General features: G+C 45.5%; 1 protein-coding gene across 2 annotated transcripts in view; it reads left to right on the top strand.

Annotated features, from left to right (window-relative positions):
- Nucleotides 1–15,817, top strand: part of INSC (INSC spindle orientation adaptor protein) — a gene marked incomplete at its 5' end in the record, with an annotated part of 108,716 nt that overhangs the window by 74,020 nt on the left and 18,879 nt on the right. For both annotated transcript variants that reach the window (XM_080911384.1, XM_080911385.1), the window contains one exon: nt 14,686–14,857. In XM_080911384.1, coding sequence (XP_080767510.1) covers nt 14,686–14,857 — 172 coding nt within the window. The remainder of the gene's footprint in view (nt 1–14,685; nt 14,858–15,817) is intronic.

The following is a 15,817-nucleotide window of genomic DNA, read 5'->3' as shown; positions in this document are numbered from 1 at the left end:
CCTGCAGATGTCGAGAGGAAGACTGTCTTTCGTCTAAACTTGATTTACTGTGCTTATTAAGTTTGGAGGACTTGTAAGTTACTTGGAATAGCTTCCTGTGCCTCTTGGATACTTTCCTGATTTAAGTACAGTGAACTCTCATGGTACTATTGTATACTTAGTGCACCATGGGGCTGAATTACAGTTTTCATCATTGTGGCTGGGGCAGTGTTAATGGTGAGGACTTTGGAAGAGACTGGACTCTGGGAGGTTACTTACTGTCTGTAGGAGGAAGTGGTATAGCCCTTCTGAAATGGGAACCACAGGTGAGTGGCTCCCTTGGTGCTAGGATCAAGGTGTTAGTAAGGGAAGGTTTCCCTAGAAAGGCCTAAGGGGTCTTCCCTGTGGAAATCTAGTTTATTTCATCCACAGGCTCCACACTGTGGTACCAGGTACACTTCTAGAAGGCAGCTAGGTTTTCTCTGGTCCTTGGCAGATGGTCATGTCTCCCTAACTGGTCCCGTGCTTGCTCCAAAGGCTAAACATGGAGAGCCCAGAATTACAGATAGAGTGAGGTTGGCTTGTGACCTCAAGAAGCCTCCCTTCTTTCAGAATTCCTGGTGGAAGAGAACCAGAGAGTCAGTGGAGATCTGGTCCCAGTGGGTTTATGGACGCGCAGAAGAAAGCAGTCTTGGGAAATGCACAGGACCCTGTGGCTGGTCATTGATCTGTGGGGCTTTGTGTCTCTAAGGAACTCCATGCTCAGTGGATCAGGGGAGCCCAGAGATGGTAATGTTCTTAGGTCCACATTTGGGAGATGCCTGGAGCAAGATGACCCACATATCAGCATGGAACAAGAGCAGACACCCCGAACTCCCAAGGTTCACAAGTCAGAGGTGCATTCCTGACACCTCACAGACTGGCATTGCCAAGAACTGCATGGCTCATGGAGAAAGAAATGGTCCCAAGGAGCTTACTTCCCTCTGGCTTCCAGTGTTGTCTTCTGTGCGATGAAGTGGTACCTCCCTTGTCAGAGGGTAACAGTAAGTTGAGTCTACAGTTGCAATCTGTGCATGAGACATATGCTTCCTATGTCTAGCTTGTCTGTCCTATATGGTGGTCTTGGAAGACTCAGCATTGTCCCCCAAAGAGACTGAGTGCCAAGGATGTTGCAGTGGCCAAGGGAGAGTCCCAGGTGTGACTAGTAAGGGCCAGGTACTGCCAGCTCAGAGAGTGGGCCCAAAGATCAGGACTAGTGCTGAACACATGGTCCAGATGAGCTGGGTGCCTGCAGAACAGAAAGATACAGGTCTGAGACAATACGCGGTTAGGAACTTTGCAAGCCCAGTGCTCAGCCAACGTTAGCGGGCTCTCAAGACGGTTCTAGAAATTTCCCTTTAGCCATAGACAATAGAAAGCCTCACTTCCCAAAGAACATTCTTTTATTTTTTTATTTCTACCCCATCACCTCCCCTCCCCCCCATTTTTTTTTTTTTTTTTTTTTTTTTTTTTGGTGAGAAATACGGATTTAGTTTACTTTGTCCTAGAGCCAAAGGGAGAGTTTAATGAAAATCGATAAAGAAATTAAGGATGATCAGGGGAGGTAGAAGCACTCAATTTCAAGTCCAGGCAGAAAATCTCTGGGGCGTGGGTGGATGTGGGAAGGGAAGCTGCTGCTTGCCTCGTCTGCAGCTCACCTTTTATGCTCTGGGGTGCATGGAAAATAGAGACAGGGAGGTCTAGGCAAAGACGCTGGGCAGGAAGAAGTGGGCTTGGTGGTGGTAGTGGTACAGAGGGCGCCATTACCGGCTTACTAGAAGTCTCCGGCTGTGCTCCGCTCAGTGGTCATGAGTCAGGAATAGTACATTTAAAAGAAATGAATCCTTTAATTTTACAGTTGTTATTCAAGTAAGGCAGGGAGTGGTGGCCACCTCCGTTCTGGTTTACAGAAGTTCAAATTGAGGCTGACAAGGGTAGACATGGGAAGGCACGGGGCCAAACTGGGAGCCTTGTGCTTTTCTTCTCTCATTCACATAGATCCCTTCTCCCTTTTGCGATGCAAAAGCGGCAGCAGCGGCCACAGTGTGCAGCCCCAGTACAAGGCAGCGACTTACTTTGCTAGATCCAGTCCTGATAGTTAAGCGAGGCTATGTGGGGAGAGCACGGAGCGCGGGGGTTGGGGCCGCTGTGGGTACCGGGTCTTTGATCTTACAGACCCTTCTTTCTCTCTAGGAGAAGTTCTTGATTAAGAACTCTGAAAACAGAACCCCCAGATGCTGCTCTCTTTTCTTTGCAGCAAAAGTTCTGCTTTCACCCTATACCTGAGGACTTCTGTTGCCCTGGGAACTGAACAGAGCCTCAGGACCATAGTCAGCTAGTTGGATTGTTCTGAGTGGGGTAGGGCAGAGGAAGGGGACAACAGTGACCCAGTCTTCTCTGGAGTGTGACTCAGTCCTTTCTCTTACAATCTAACTTCCAGTCTGTCTCCCAGAGAAGGAGCAGAGAGGATTAAGGCTTGAAAAGCTGGAATCCAATTCCCCACCTTATCCTCATCCCGTGTACTTCCCTCTTGCTTTTACTAGGACGTGGTGGGCCTGTATTGTTCAGAGTGCTAGCTGAGAGTTGCAGTTTCCCTGCCAATCATTTCCAAGCTGAGTTGGAAGGGGTGGAGCTGCCTAGCAGTCTGGATACCTAATTCACACTGGAGCTCTGTGGGACACCATGTGCTGTGCAACAGCGGCCCCTTGCGGCCATGAGCTCCACTGGCAGCCCTGTCGGGCTTTTCCTGTTGATGCTGTGGCTACTGGGCTCTGGACCCCAGAATCGGCAGTTAGGACCAAAAGATAAATCCTGCAATGTGTGAGCTGGGCAGTGGCTAAAATTTAAGACAACTCATGTTTCTTACGGGGATATCATCCTCTAGGTGAAAAATTCAGACCAATCTTGCAATCTACCAAGCCCCAACCCCTATTGGTGAGGCTATCCCGGAGGATCAGCTATACATCTTTTACAGTTAATTAATTTTAATAGCGTGGCCATGTGAATGTGCCTTGGTGCGCATGTGAAGGTCAAAGGACAGCTTGGAAGAGCGAGTCCTTTCTTTTATTCCGTCATGTGGGTTGATGGGATTTGGCCTCTGGCTGCGCTGTCTGTTGGGCACAGAAACCTTCCTGGCTCCCAGGTTACGACTGAACATGCTCCCTGCCACTCACTGCCCTTCGGCGTGCAGGACAGGAGATGCTGTCCAGCTACATATGTAACCGTGCACCCCTCCTAGCTCTTTAGAGGTAAAATTGGAGTAATGATCTTCTGCATGCTTTTAGCACACACACACACACACACACACACACACACACACACACACACACACCATTCTATTCTTACCACCATAGGGCTGATGTGAGGTATAGAAGCCCCTGCCAGCAGTTTCAGGAGACTGTGCGAAGTTAAGGCAGCAGATGGAGGTGTAGGTGGGTCCTTCAGTGAGGAAAGAGTGGCTAAAATATTTGAATCTATTTCTGTAGGATGTGAACTACATCCAATTGCATCCTAGGGCCAGATTCTCCTCTTTCCCTCCATCCTCAGATCCCAGACTCAAATCTCTGCATCTCTAAGCATGCATAGGAGGCTAGTGGGCCAGAATGTGGAGTCAATGTGAGACAAGTGAGAAAAAGAGCAAGCACGTGAGACTGGGGATGTTTCCTGGGTAGAGAGGCTGCCACACTGCCATTAACAGTGAGGCCTGTTCTCTATTGGCTATTGGTTTTCTAAAGGGTGTTTCCCAAAACTATTTAGAATGTTTTCTGGTAGCATGTGGAGTAGGAATGCATTTTGTAAGACACAATGCGATGTAGGAAAACATGAGGGTGTTAAGCTTTCTCAGCTGGGAATTCTGGTACTTATTTCCTGGGTGTGTGGGGTGATGCTTCCAGAGAAGTCAAATGCAGAATTTGTAGTTTCTGACACTGTACTCTGCTTTGGAAAGCTCTTTTCCTTCTCTGTGTGGTGGTGACCAGGGGCAAGAAGACTCCAGTCTGTGAATAAAATATTACTTAGTGTGCACTTTTTTCTCAGAACCCAAAGGACTCAGAAAGATAGAAAGTTGTGTGGGGACATGAAGCTGATGCTGTGGGGAAGAGAAACTGTAGCTTAGGGGACATAACAAAGGGGGACTGACTGGGGGTAGGGGTGTTTCTTTTTGCTGCCAATGCTGGGCTGTCCTTTGGCCTTCAAGTGGAGAAGCACTACTAGGAGGGAAGCAGGGGACACAGGGATTCTGGAAGCAAAAGGAAATGATAGATTGTGAGCATCTGTGAGCCTCTGTGAACATCTGTGAACATCTGTGAGCATCTGTGAGCCTCTGTGAGCATCTGTGAGCCTCTGTGAACATCTGTGAGCCTCTGTGAACATCTGTGAGCCTCTGTGAACATCTGTGAACATCTGTGAGCATCTTTGAGCCTCTGTGAGCATCAGTGTAGATTGGGTTGGAACTGGACCAGAAGGATGCCCTTCCTTCAACATTCTGGTACTGACAGTCTAGAGCAAGTGGTGGTGGGCCTGTTGGTTCCCACAAGAGGGAAGGACTGTGAGGAAAAAGAGGAGGCTCATAGGGAAAGGGAAACAGGGGACAGAGAATCTGTGGCGATGATGAGTGTGTTCAATTTCCAGAGCAGTGTTGGGACCTCTTCTTAGACCAGTTCAGAAGCACAGAGAAAGATGCTTGTAGACCTATGAGGCAGTCCCCTGCCTCTGACTTATTCAGGCACAAATTCATGTCTCATTATGATTTTAAAGTTTGTTTCTCTGATGAGCAATGATTCAGAGCACTGTTTCAGATCTTAGTTGTCCATCTGGTTGTCTTGGTTTTTTTCTTTTTGCTTGTTCGTTTTTTTGTTGTTGTTGGTTTTTTGGTGAAATGTCAGTCTGAGATAGTTTCTCATTTAAAAACATTGCATCGTTTGTCTTGCCTTATTGATTTATAAATTTTAAAATGCATTCTAGACACAAATCTCTTTTTGGATAGACATAGGGAGAATAAATGTTGTCAGCCTGCGGTTTGCTCTATCATTCTCTGAACGTTGTCATTTGATAAACAGAAATTCTTGATTTCGTTAAGGTCGTATTTATTGATCTTTCTTTTTATAGTGAGTGCTGCTCTGTCTATTTAGGAAATCCTTGCTTTCTCCAGAACACTGAGGATATTCGCCTGTATTTTGTTTGACACTGCCCTTGTTTTGTTTCTGTTCTTGTGACAAAATATCTGAACAGAAAGCAACTTACAGAGAGAAAGGGCTGGTTTGAGCTGGCAACTTTAGATTACAGTGTGTCACGGGGGGGTCGGGCTGCCCCAGTGCAGGAGCTCTGAGCATCTGGTGACATATCCTCAGTCAAGAGCAGAGAGTACTGAATGCATGCTTGCACTTGTTTACTTGCTCTCAGCAAGTTTCTTCCTTTGTTATGTTGCTCCGGAGGCCCTGCCTAGGGACTGGTGCCACCTAAAATGGGCCAGGACTTCCTAAATCAGCTAACACTCAAGACAAATCCCCACAGACACACCCCACAGACCAATCCGGTCTGGACAGTTCCTTATTGAAACTTTCTTCCCATGCTGGGCTGTGCGAGGTCAGCCGAGCCCGTCACGGGGAGGCTCATTGGTTTGCTGTTCACATTCTGATTCATCGTTTACTTTTCTTCGTGTGAAACTCAATGTTTGAGTTTTTCACTCATACAGTTGACCATTTGAGCCTATAGTATTTATTGAAAAGACCATCTCCAAGTCCAAGTGACACCTTTGTGTAAATGAAGCAGTGAATACCATCTGTTCTCATAGTCTTTTTAAACCCTCCTTTTACCAATACAACACTGAGTCTCCCAATTTAAAAAAAAAAAAAAAGCTTGATATTGAGTTGTACAAGTACTCTCTTTGTTCTTTAAGATAATATTGGCAAATCTTTATATTTCTATATTCATTTCATAACTAGCTTGCTGGAATCTATATAATACCTGCCAATACTTTAATTAAGAGTTTTTCTATATTTCTATATGTTTGACATTTCAAACAATTAGAGTATTGTGCCTAATGAACATAATGCATGCACCTTGCTCCTTAGTGTAGACTTTGAGGACTGACCCCGCACACATCTTTTAAATACTTATCCATAGCCATGCTTTATGCCAATGTAAGAGGTACTTTAAATGACCAGTTTTGAAATATTTCTGCTAATACACAGAAAATATATACTTGATATTGTATCCAGAAGTTGTCCTAAATCTGCTAATACATTTCAGTAGCGTGAAGACTGCTTCCCATTTTTCTGCACATCTGAACCATGTGTGAAGGACAGCATAAGGAATGGCGGGTTTGCTTCTTCCCAACCGTTGTTTCTTTTCTCCTGTGATTGCGTTGGTGAGTGCGGTGTTAGGCGGAGATGCTGATGATGTATCCCTTTGTCTTGCTGCTGAATTCAGAGGAAAGCTAATGTGTGACTAGTCTATTGCTATGTGTGTGCTGTATCTTGAGGAAGTCTAGTCAGAAGGCAGCACTCTCCAAACTCTGAAGGCTATGCCAACTCTCTCATACTACAGTTGGCCCAGGACTCACATAAAGAACTTTTAAAAGAAGACAGGTCATTAAAAAAAACAACTCAGTTGGTTAAATTAAAGATACTCTCGCACACACACTCATACACACACATTTACGCATATGCATATGTATATGCAAATACATTTTCTGAGATAAGGTTTCCTTATGTAGCCCAGGTTGCTCTGGAACTCATTTTGTAGACCAGGATGGTCTCAAACTTAGAGACCTCCCAAGTGCTGGGATTAAAAGCATGAGCCACCAAGCTCAATTAGTGTTGTAATTTTTAATATTCCCCCAGATGATGGCATTGTCATCTGATAATCCCAGACCTAAGCACTTTGGCTACAGCCCAGGTCCTAGCTGGGCCTCCACGGGACTTGGTTGAAAACTTGGCATTTTGATATAGCACAAGACTATTAACACTGACCCAAGGAACAGCCACTCCTGCACATCTATTTGTTATGTGCTCTAAGAAAAAGTGTCTGCTAACAAAGAGATTAGTTTCTAGTTCCAAGTGATTCAAGCCATGATTGCTCTCCACTGAAGATACCCCTTTCTACTTTCTTTGCCGGTGCATCTTCCTTCCTCTGCTGTATTAGCTTTCTTTTCCTTCCGAGGGACCACATAAGCCCTGTTACTTACTCTTCCATTTTCTATTGTGATTTGATGCCTGTGTTTACCCACTTGTGATTGAAATAACAGGAGAGATGGAGCGGAGCCTGGGTATGTTGGCTGAAGGGAGGATGCTGAAACCTTTGGAAGCCTTGTTTAGTTTCTGTAGATTTTTATTAAATCGGTATCTCTGCCATAGGTCTAAAACCAGGATATCATTTTATAGAGGGAAGGCTTAGACCACAGGCATTGTCATTACTTTATCATAAACCTTGCCCCGACCTGGTTCATATTTCATATATTTCTTTCTGCTTCTGACCCACAATGCTCTGTCTTGTCCTTGGCTTTTATTTGTCTTTTTGTTTCTTTCCAAACAGAGTTCAAATTTCTTTTTAACTGATTATATTCTAGAGGATCTTACCGATTCTTCCTAGACCCAGGAACAGGATTCTAGTCTCTTTGGAATTCTTATTTGTTTTTAATTTTCCTGTAGGCCTTAGATATTTGAATAGATAGAATCACAAAGGAGATAGCATGTTTAGGAGCTGGGCATGGTGGTGCATGCCTGGCATTGCAGCACTTGGGAGGCTCACACAGGAAGATTTTAAGATTGAGGATAGTGTATACTCAGGGGTGTGGAAGTAGAAGAAGGAAGAGGAGGAGGAAGTAAGGGAGGAAAGGGAGGAGGGAGGGTGGAAAGATACTCTGAAACTCTTGGTCAAGTTTTTATTACTTTTACACAATTCTTTGTTATAAGCCACTAGCTAGCTCTTTGACATTCACTGAAGACTAAACACAAAGCAAAAGCAAAACAAATGCTCTAACACAAAATCAAGGTGGCTGACCAGTCTCAATGATATTTGATGGGTCTTCATATACAGTCTGTGTTCCTTCAAATTTTTATAATGGCCACCTCTGACCACCCCCCCCCTGGAAATCAATGGGAGAATGCTTCTCATAAATATGACAGTGTTTCCTACACGTTGGGTGCCCCAGATACACACGTTTCACATTCCTTCTCCCCTCAGTGAAAATCTCTGCGTGTCAAACTCCAGGTACATGGGTCCTGCTGTTCAGGTCCCAGGACCATACTCATCTCTACATATGCACTCCATGTAAGAGCTAATTATCTGTAAGTGCTTTTAGCAGCCATTTTATTAGTAAGTGCTTTGATTAGAGGACTGTCTTGGCACCAACTTTATGACTACCGATAGGAAACTGGCAATTAGGGGTCAGAGACAGCCTTGAAATTGGACTAGTATTTGAAGGAGCTGGCCTCAGGCAGGACTGCTCCTTACCTTTTCTTAGGAGCTGAATGACCTCCTTTGACCTGGCCATTTCTCCAGTTCCTCCCTTTCTTTCTCAAAGGCTCCATAGTGCGAGGCACTGGCCAAGGAGATCAGAAACAAGAACCAGAGCTAACAAACTGTCCTGTGTGGCCTGAGTATTCTTCTTGATTTTCTACCTGTTTCCTTATCATTCCTCTCATACTAGTCTGGCCATTGAATCCTCTGCTGGGTGTCAAGGACCTAGAGGGATCCAGTGCAGTGTTTACCCCGGGAACCTCACACTAGAGAGCATGTAACCTGGACAGAGCATCCTGGGGATGCATATTGTGACTGTGATCAGACCATAGTGGTATGGCAGCTGTGAGGACAGAGATGGCCTCTGTCTGGGGACGTAGGGGACCTGACCTGGGTCTGAAACAGGAAGTGAGAGGGAATGAGGACGACACTTAAGGTTGAAGCATGTTAGGTTTGAGGTACTCATGGACCGACCATCTATACCGATTATTATTTTTTCAATAAACATAAAATGATCAAGTAAGAGTTTGGAAATATAGATGTACATCCTGCGGTAAAAGGGGCAAGATTTAGCTCTGAGTGTGACCGGAGTAAGACATCAAGGGCGTGTGGATTTGAGTCCTGTTTCCAATATAGCACAGAGCAAAAGCTGGTAGACAGCTGTTGAGGGGAAGAGGCTAAGAGAGAGAGTAGGGAGATGCTATGAGCAGAGGGGAGCACAGACTTCTGAAATGGACTGTGCTGGAGTCCTGGGAGAGGAAGCCAAGATGGAGAGAGGTCTCAGCATCAGGAGTAAGGATTGCAGAGGGGCAAAGGTGAATGTGAAGGAGTCCTCTGTGAGCTTACGATTCTTCCCCACCTCTCCCTCAACACCAGCTTGTTTCTTGTTTCTTGTTTCTTCCAGCCTGTGGTGCTTCTGGGAGCTGGTAAGGATTAATGAAAGGAAGCTAGGACATTGGTATTGCCCTTCAAGAGGACACTGGAATTCTGGCTTTTCCTTTCTTTACCAGAGGGCTGCGATCAGGGGAACAGGCCTTCTCTGTAACAGGCTCCCATGATTCACTGTGCTGCCAAGAGCCTGAAGCAAAGACACCAAAGCCACAAAAACACCACAACCAGAGGCCCAGTGAGGTGATTTTCCCCAGTATTTTGTTGCAATGAGGGAAAGCTGACTGACCATTATCCAGAGGCCCAAGGTTCTCACTTTTGGAGGAGACTGCAGAAGGGGACCTCAGAGGGAGTCTCTGAATCTCCGAGCCACACAGAACCGAGAAGAGGACCTCCCGACACCAGGAGAAAGCTCAGCCACAGATGGGTGGAGGATGGAATGATCTTACCATGTGGCAGGCACTGCCCATGCAGTCTCTCATTGGATAATTGCAATATCCCATTCAAGTTGATGTTTCAAATACCCATCTCAGAAGGAAAATGAAAGCCGGGGACACTGCCATTAGTAACCTAGATTTTAGGATATAGGCTCAAAGTGGTAAGTAAGAAAATTGTTCAGGTAGTAGAGTCAGGCAGAATTCAGACTAATAGGTCTGGTCATAATGTCTGCACTTACTGATATTCTAAGAATTGTCATCAGGGCTAAAAGTCTCATAGCCCAGTGACAGGAAACCTTCAGTGATGAGTTGTAGTGAGCTGGGCTGAATTGGAGCTTTGGACCTCATGGTGTGTGTAGTGACTAATTTGTGGTAGCCTGCCAGTGACAGACTAAGGGAAATCAACAGCATCAGAAACAAGACTTGCCCCCTACAAAAAGCCACCAAATAGAAAAGCAAGCAAGTGCAGCTAACCATTGGACTGAGCATGGGGACCCCCAGTGGAGAAGCTAGAGAAAGGACTGAAGTAGCTGAAAGTTCCCATGCAACCCCACGGGAAGAACAACAGTATCAACCAACTAACCAACCAACCAACCAACCAACCAACCCTCCAGAACTCCCAGGGTCTAAAACATCAACTAATAAGTACACATGGGGAGACCCATGGCTCCAGGTGCAAATGTAGCAGAGGATAGAATTGTCTGGCTTCAGTGGGAGGAGAGGCCTTTGGTCTGGTGAAGTCTCATTTTCCCAGTGTAGGGGAATGCCAATGCATTGATGTGGGAGTGGGTGGTTGGGAGTGGGAGTATCTTCATGGAAGCAAGGAGAGGGAGAGGGGTATGGGTAAAGGGAAAGAGGATAACATTTAAAACGTAAATACAGAGAATATCCAATAAAAATGAAAAAAAATGAAAAAATACCACAATTAAAGAAAGGTATTCTGTCAAATCTAAAAAAAAAAAAAAAAAAAAAAGCAAGCAAGACGTAATAAACAGGTTCCTTAAGCTTACCAAACACAAAGCCAAAGCAAACCACCTAAAGCAAAGCAAAACTATACAGGAGTCAGCCTCACTGGTTTTGATTCACACATGTTAAAATGCAGTTTTATGTCTCATCTTTATTAATTACTTTTCTGTTGCTGTGATTAAATACCAGGACTAAAGAAACTTAAGGAAAAAAATCATTTTGGCTCACAGTTCTATAGGGAGAGTCTATAGTTGTGGGAAGGCATGGCAGCAGAGGCCCAGGACAGGCTGGCTGACCACATTTAATCTGCACACAGGAAGTAGAGAGAGGAGGTAGTGGGTTAGACAATAAACCCTCAAAGTCTTCCCCCAGTGGTGCAATTCTTCCAGCAAGGCCGCATCTCCTTAAGGTTCCATAAGTACCCCAAAGAGCACCATTAACTAGAGACCAAGTATCTATTGAGGATATCGCTCAGCCAAAACCATCAAATTATTAAAAATTACAAGCAAATTATAAAACTAGAGAAGGATATCATGCTCAGTATCTTTTTATAATGTCTGTAAGTATAACTTGCTACAACCATATGGCAAAGCAAATTAGCAGTGTTAATAGAGATGTACAAATGCTGTGCTTAATTTTTGTGTTAAGACTCTCAGGGAATCTGGCACATACCTGACAGAAGACATTTAGAGGGATATTTGTAACAGCACTGTCCAGGATCACAAGCCCACAAACGACATTGTCAGGAGAATGCATGCATGAACTGCAATGGATGTGCACATCAGAATAACACACAGCTGCAAAAACAAACGGGCCACATTCACACACAGTGACAGGAAGGAGTTTCATTAGCACCGGGAGAAACAAAGTCTGTGGGAGAAACAACATCTTTTTGTAGACAGTAGCACCATTTATGTTACAAAAGCCATACAGCTTAGTTTTTAAGACAGAGACACAGCCCAGGGTGAGGCCTTTTTAATGGTAGGTGATCAGAGAGATGAGATGAAAATGAAGTCTTAGCTTAATGCTATTTCTAAGATTTGGAATTTATGAATAATCAACACACAGAGATCTTCCCATAGGTGTCCTGTCCATTTTACCATTGGAATCCCTTATAAGCCATCTTACCCCTTACACATTTATACATTCAATGTATTTAGATGTATACAAATAATGATATATTTCCACATTCTATTTTCCTACATAAATGATATAGCTTCTTAGTATAAATGAATATGTATGCTATATAGGCATTGTATATAAGAATAAGTAATATCTGTCATGTGATTCTTGTTGAAGTAATGATTTATTTTATAATTAGTAGTTAATCAAAGGCAATCTGAAGCATGTGCAACACACTAGAAGAAGGCAAGACAATGGGCAGTTCATCATTTGGATATCCAGGGCCCCACAGGTCCTCTGGGAAATCCAGGAGCCACCTGGGGTTAAGGATCTGTGGAATTGCTGTTGAGTTGGCTTCTGTTCTAATGCTTTTTGAGGTTTTGCTCACAGTCCTTTCCTGAATACAATGCCACCTTCTATTGTATTAATCTACAATGTATCCTCAAGTTTTAGGTCAAATGTTACTTTCTGGTGTTTATTTTCCATCTCCTGAAAGCCCAGTACTGCCAGGCATTGGGTAACTCAAAGTGAACAAGGTGTGGTCCCTATGCATGCAGAATGGAGGCTCAGGTACATAGGATTATAGAATCACACCACTATGTATTGCTAATGCCAGAGTAGTACAAAAGTTCTGCTGACCTTTTACCAGGCAGGTTTCTGGCCTGACCATAAATCCAGTGAGATAGCTCAGAGGTTCTCTCTTAAATAAATCACAGTTAATTTGATGCAGCCACTACCTCGCTTGGAGAAACAATATTCTTTTAGCATTAAAATCTGATGACGATATTAGAAGTACTTGAGCATGGGAGCCAGAGGAAGCCATCTTTCCACACAGGATTTGTGGATGTGTTAATTTAAGGGTAGCTTTCTGAGGTAGTGCAGTGTCCTTTGGGAAATCACTTTTCATGACAGTACTCTGTGATGAGAATCATTTCCTCCACCATAAGGGCACTCTCTTCTGGTTCCGTGTTTCCAAAGCACAAGGCTTGGCACTTGGTCTCTATCAGGCCGCAGACTTACTTCCAGCCCAGGGAGAGGGGTTCTTATTTGGGCATTGGGTTTTGCTGGGTCCTGGGACAGCCAACTCAGATTTGCTGAACATCAGGGCAGCATACTTGTTTGAGTCTGACTGCTGCTTCAACTGAGTCAGAGACCAGGGTAGCAGCAGTAACTTCAGTCAAGACGAGTTTGAGAGCACCAGATCGATAAGAGATATTTTCCCATTAGAGACCTCGCAGCTTCTTAGCAACACTCTTGATTGAGCTTGAAGGAGGAAGGGGGATGTGAACCAGTCAATTGAGAGGCTTCTTATGTTGGCAATAGAGCCGCTTCCTGTTTTTAGGCCTGCAGCTGCCCTGTGGGCTCAAACAGACCTCTCCAGGGGCCTATTAATAAAATACCTGGCCTGAGTCCAGTCCTGCCAGGGGCAGGCTAACTACTGTTTGTTCCTTTTATTAAACACTTCCAGGTGGGTTTTACTGTGGATTGTTCCCTGGACTCCTGTTTCCACATTTGTCTCCTTTGAGTCTGAAATTGCCAATGGCTTTCACGGACCTCTCAGGTCCCAGGAGCCATTTAAGAGAAGGTGCAGGACTGGAGGCAGAGGTGGAGGTTATTAATCAAATGAAAGGCAAGCTCTGGGGGCCACTAGAGCGAGTGGCAAGATGTAGGGATGCAGAGACAGGAGGCTAAGTCAGCAGCAGATGGGAGGGGGCCATCAGTCAGGGCTGCTCCTCCTTCATCTCTTGTCTCCTCCCCTCCAGTGCTGGTTCTCAACCTCCTAGCATCTTAGCATCTGGAGGAGCTGCAGGTACACTGTGGCAAGATCCTGCCCCCTTCCTCTAAAGCCCACCCACTGACGCCTGATGAAGGGTGGGTTTTAAGCTCAGATGTGACCTTTTAGGAGGAAGTTCTTTTCAGAGCCCAGGTGTTGAAGAGCAGATTATTCGGTCCAAAATCAGCAAGTTTGACAGTTAAGAATCCAGGGCAGTGAACAGTCTTTTGTAAGTTTTTCTTTCTGTGACATGGAAATGTTTTGTGCAGGGATACAATGGCATATACATTCTACTAAGTGTGGAACCTGGCTCGCTCTAGAAGTGGCTTCTGTGACTGTCCCAAGAGCAGGCCTGGCTGTGGTAGGCTGGGAAATGAGCCTTTTTTTTTGGCATATGTTTCCCACAAAATCTGTATCTCTCTGATTGGACAGAGAGACCAAGGATTCCGTGAAAGCAGTGCACTCCTTCTGTGGGAAACTCAGTGGAAGACCAGAGCAGGGAAGGAAGGCAGTGACGGCATGCTGTCGAAGGTGAAGAGGAGTGGAGGGGGCCCACACTTAAACTCATCTTCCACACTTCTTGGGCTCATCTTCTGGATAAGGTGTAAACTATTTTTACCATCTGCTGACCTCCTTCTGGTGTCTGAGGGGGTAGGGTCAGGGATGTGAAGTCACACAGCATAAAAGATGGAGCCTGGCTTGGAGCTCAAGGGCAGAAGATCACTACATAACCATTGTTTCTCCTGCAGTTTGCAGGGATTGCCTGGCCAAGGTCAGCCCCTAGACACGTGACTTGCTGTCTGCTCCCTAGGAAGCCTACAGCTGGTCACTTATCTTTCCCGGGCTCAAAGCAGAGACAACGTAGGGTCAGCAGCTCCTTCTCAGGTTTTCTCTGATTCCATAAGGAGTGTGAGTGCTTCTCAAAAGGGGGAGAGGCATTGGTTCTGTCTCATGACTGTCACAAGCAGTGACATTCTCCCTGTCAAGGTACACTAGGAAGTTCTTTCTCTCTGTCTGCAGGTGGATGGTATCCTGTGCTTAGCCGACATCTTGACTGATGACAGCCACTCAGAGGCCACTCGAGCTGAGGCTGCAGCCGTGGTAGCCCAGGTTACCTCTCCACATCTATCCTTCACCCAGCACCTCACTAGCTTTCTGGAGAACATGGAGGAGATTGTGACAGCGCTAATCAGTGAGTTACCCTGGCTTGGGTGGAATATTTAGGTGAGAGGGCCTCAGCACGATTGTCTTCAAGAAGGACCAGGAGGGCCTTTCCACCTGCTTTGCTCAGACTCACAATCTGGTAGTCACACTAGCTGAAAACTCATTATTGATGGGTCAGAGATAGCTTCAGGGAGCCACGTGATCAAGAGCCTCCTATTGAAATGTAAGAAGCTCTTTGTATCATGCACCCCAATCCCACTCATCTCTCCTGCCCCTTGTACCCACCCTCCACCCTTCCAACCTCCCCATTAACAGGGGAAAAAATCTTGCTGTGAAAGCTGGAGTATGTCAGTGTGTCCCACAGTATGCCCTTTTGTCTACAGGTCTTTACTTGCAAATAATCATTGCAATGACTTATTGGTCTGGTATGATGCCTCTGGCTTCTGATTCACTGTCAATACTGGAACCTCACTGGGTGTCCTCGGATATCCCGTTGTTGACCGGTGTTGTGGAGATCCTGTAGTTTTGGATTTGTAGGACTGGCCCCTTCATGTACTCTAGCAGTTCATCGATGTTGGGGTGGACCAATTCAAAGCCCTGGATCTGAGCATGAGAGGTATCTGAGATAGTCAGCAAGGGAGTGCTCTGTTCTCAGAATCACTCACCAGCAACCTCTTCAACCAGGGCCGGCTCTACCCTGCTGTGTATGCTAGGTGCATGGCCCACTCTCTTTAGCATTGCAGTTAGTGAGGAACAGGGTCAGCTCTCCCACCTGCCATAGGTGGCCAGGGATGAGGCAGGGGAGGAGGGTGTTTCTCATTTGTCTGTGCCCCACTACACAGCAGACAAGAAGCAGGGCCTTTCCTCTACTCTTAAAACCCCAGGGCTAGCTCTTCTTCCTGCTGTAGGTGTCAAGGGCAAGGGCAGGGGAGGCATTTCTCCCTTGCCCATACTGCCACAGGGCAGACAAGTGGCAGAGCCAACTCTC

Source organism: Micromys minutus (genome assembly GCF_963924665.1).
Source record: "Micromys minutus genome assembly, chromosome: 2".
In the NCBI taxonomy this organism is placed as follows: domain Eukaryota; kingdom Metazoa; phylum Chordata; class Mammalia; order Rodentia; family Muridae; genus Micromys; species Micromys minutus.
Note: the sequence above shows the minus strand (reverse complement) of the source record. Positions and strands in the feature narration are given on the sequence as shown.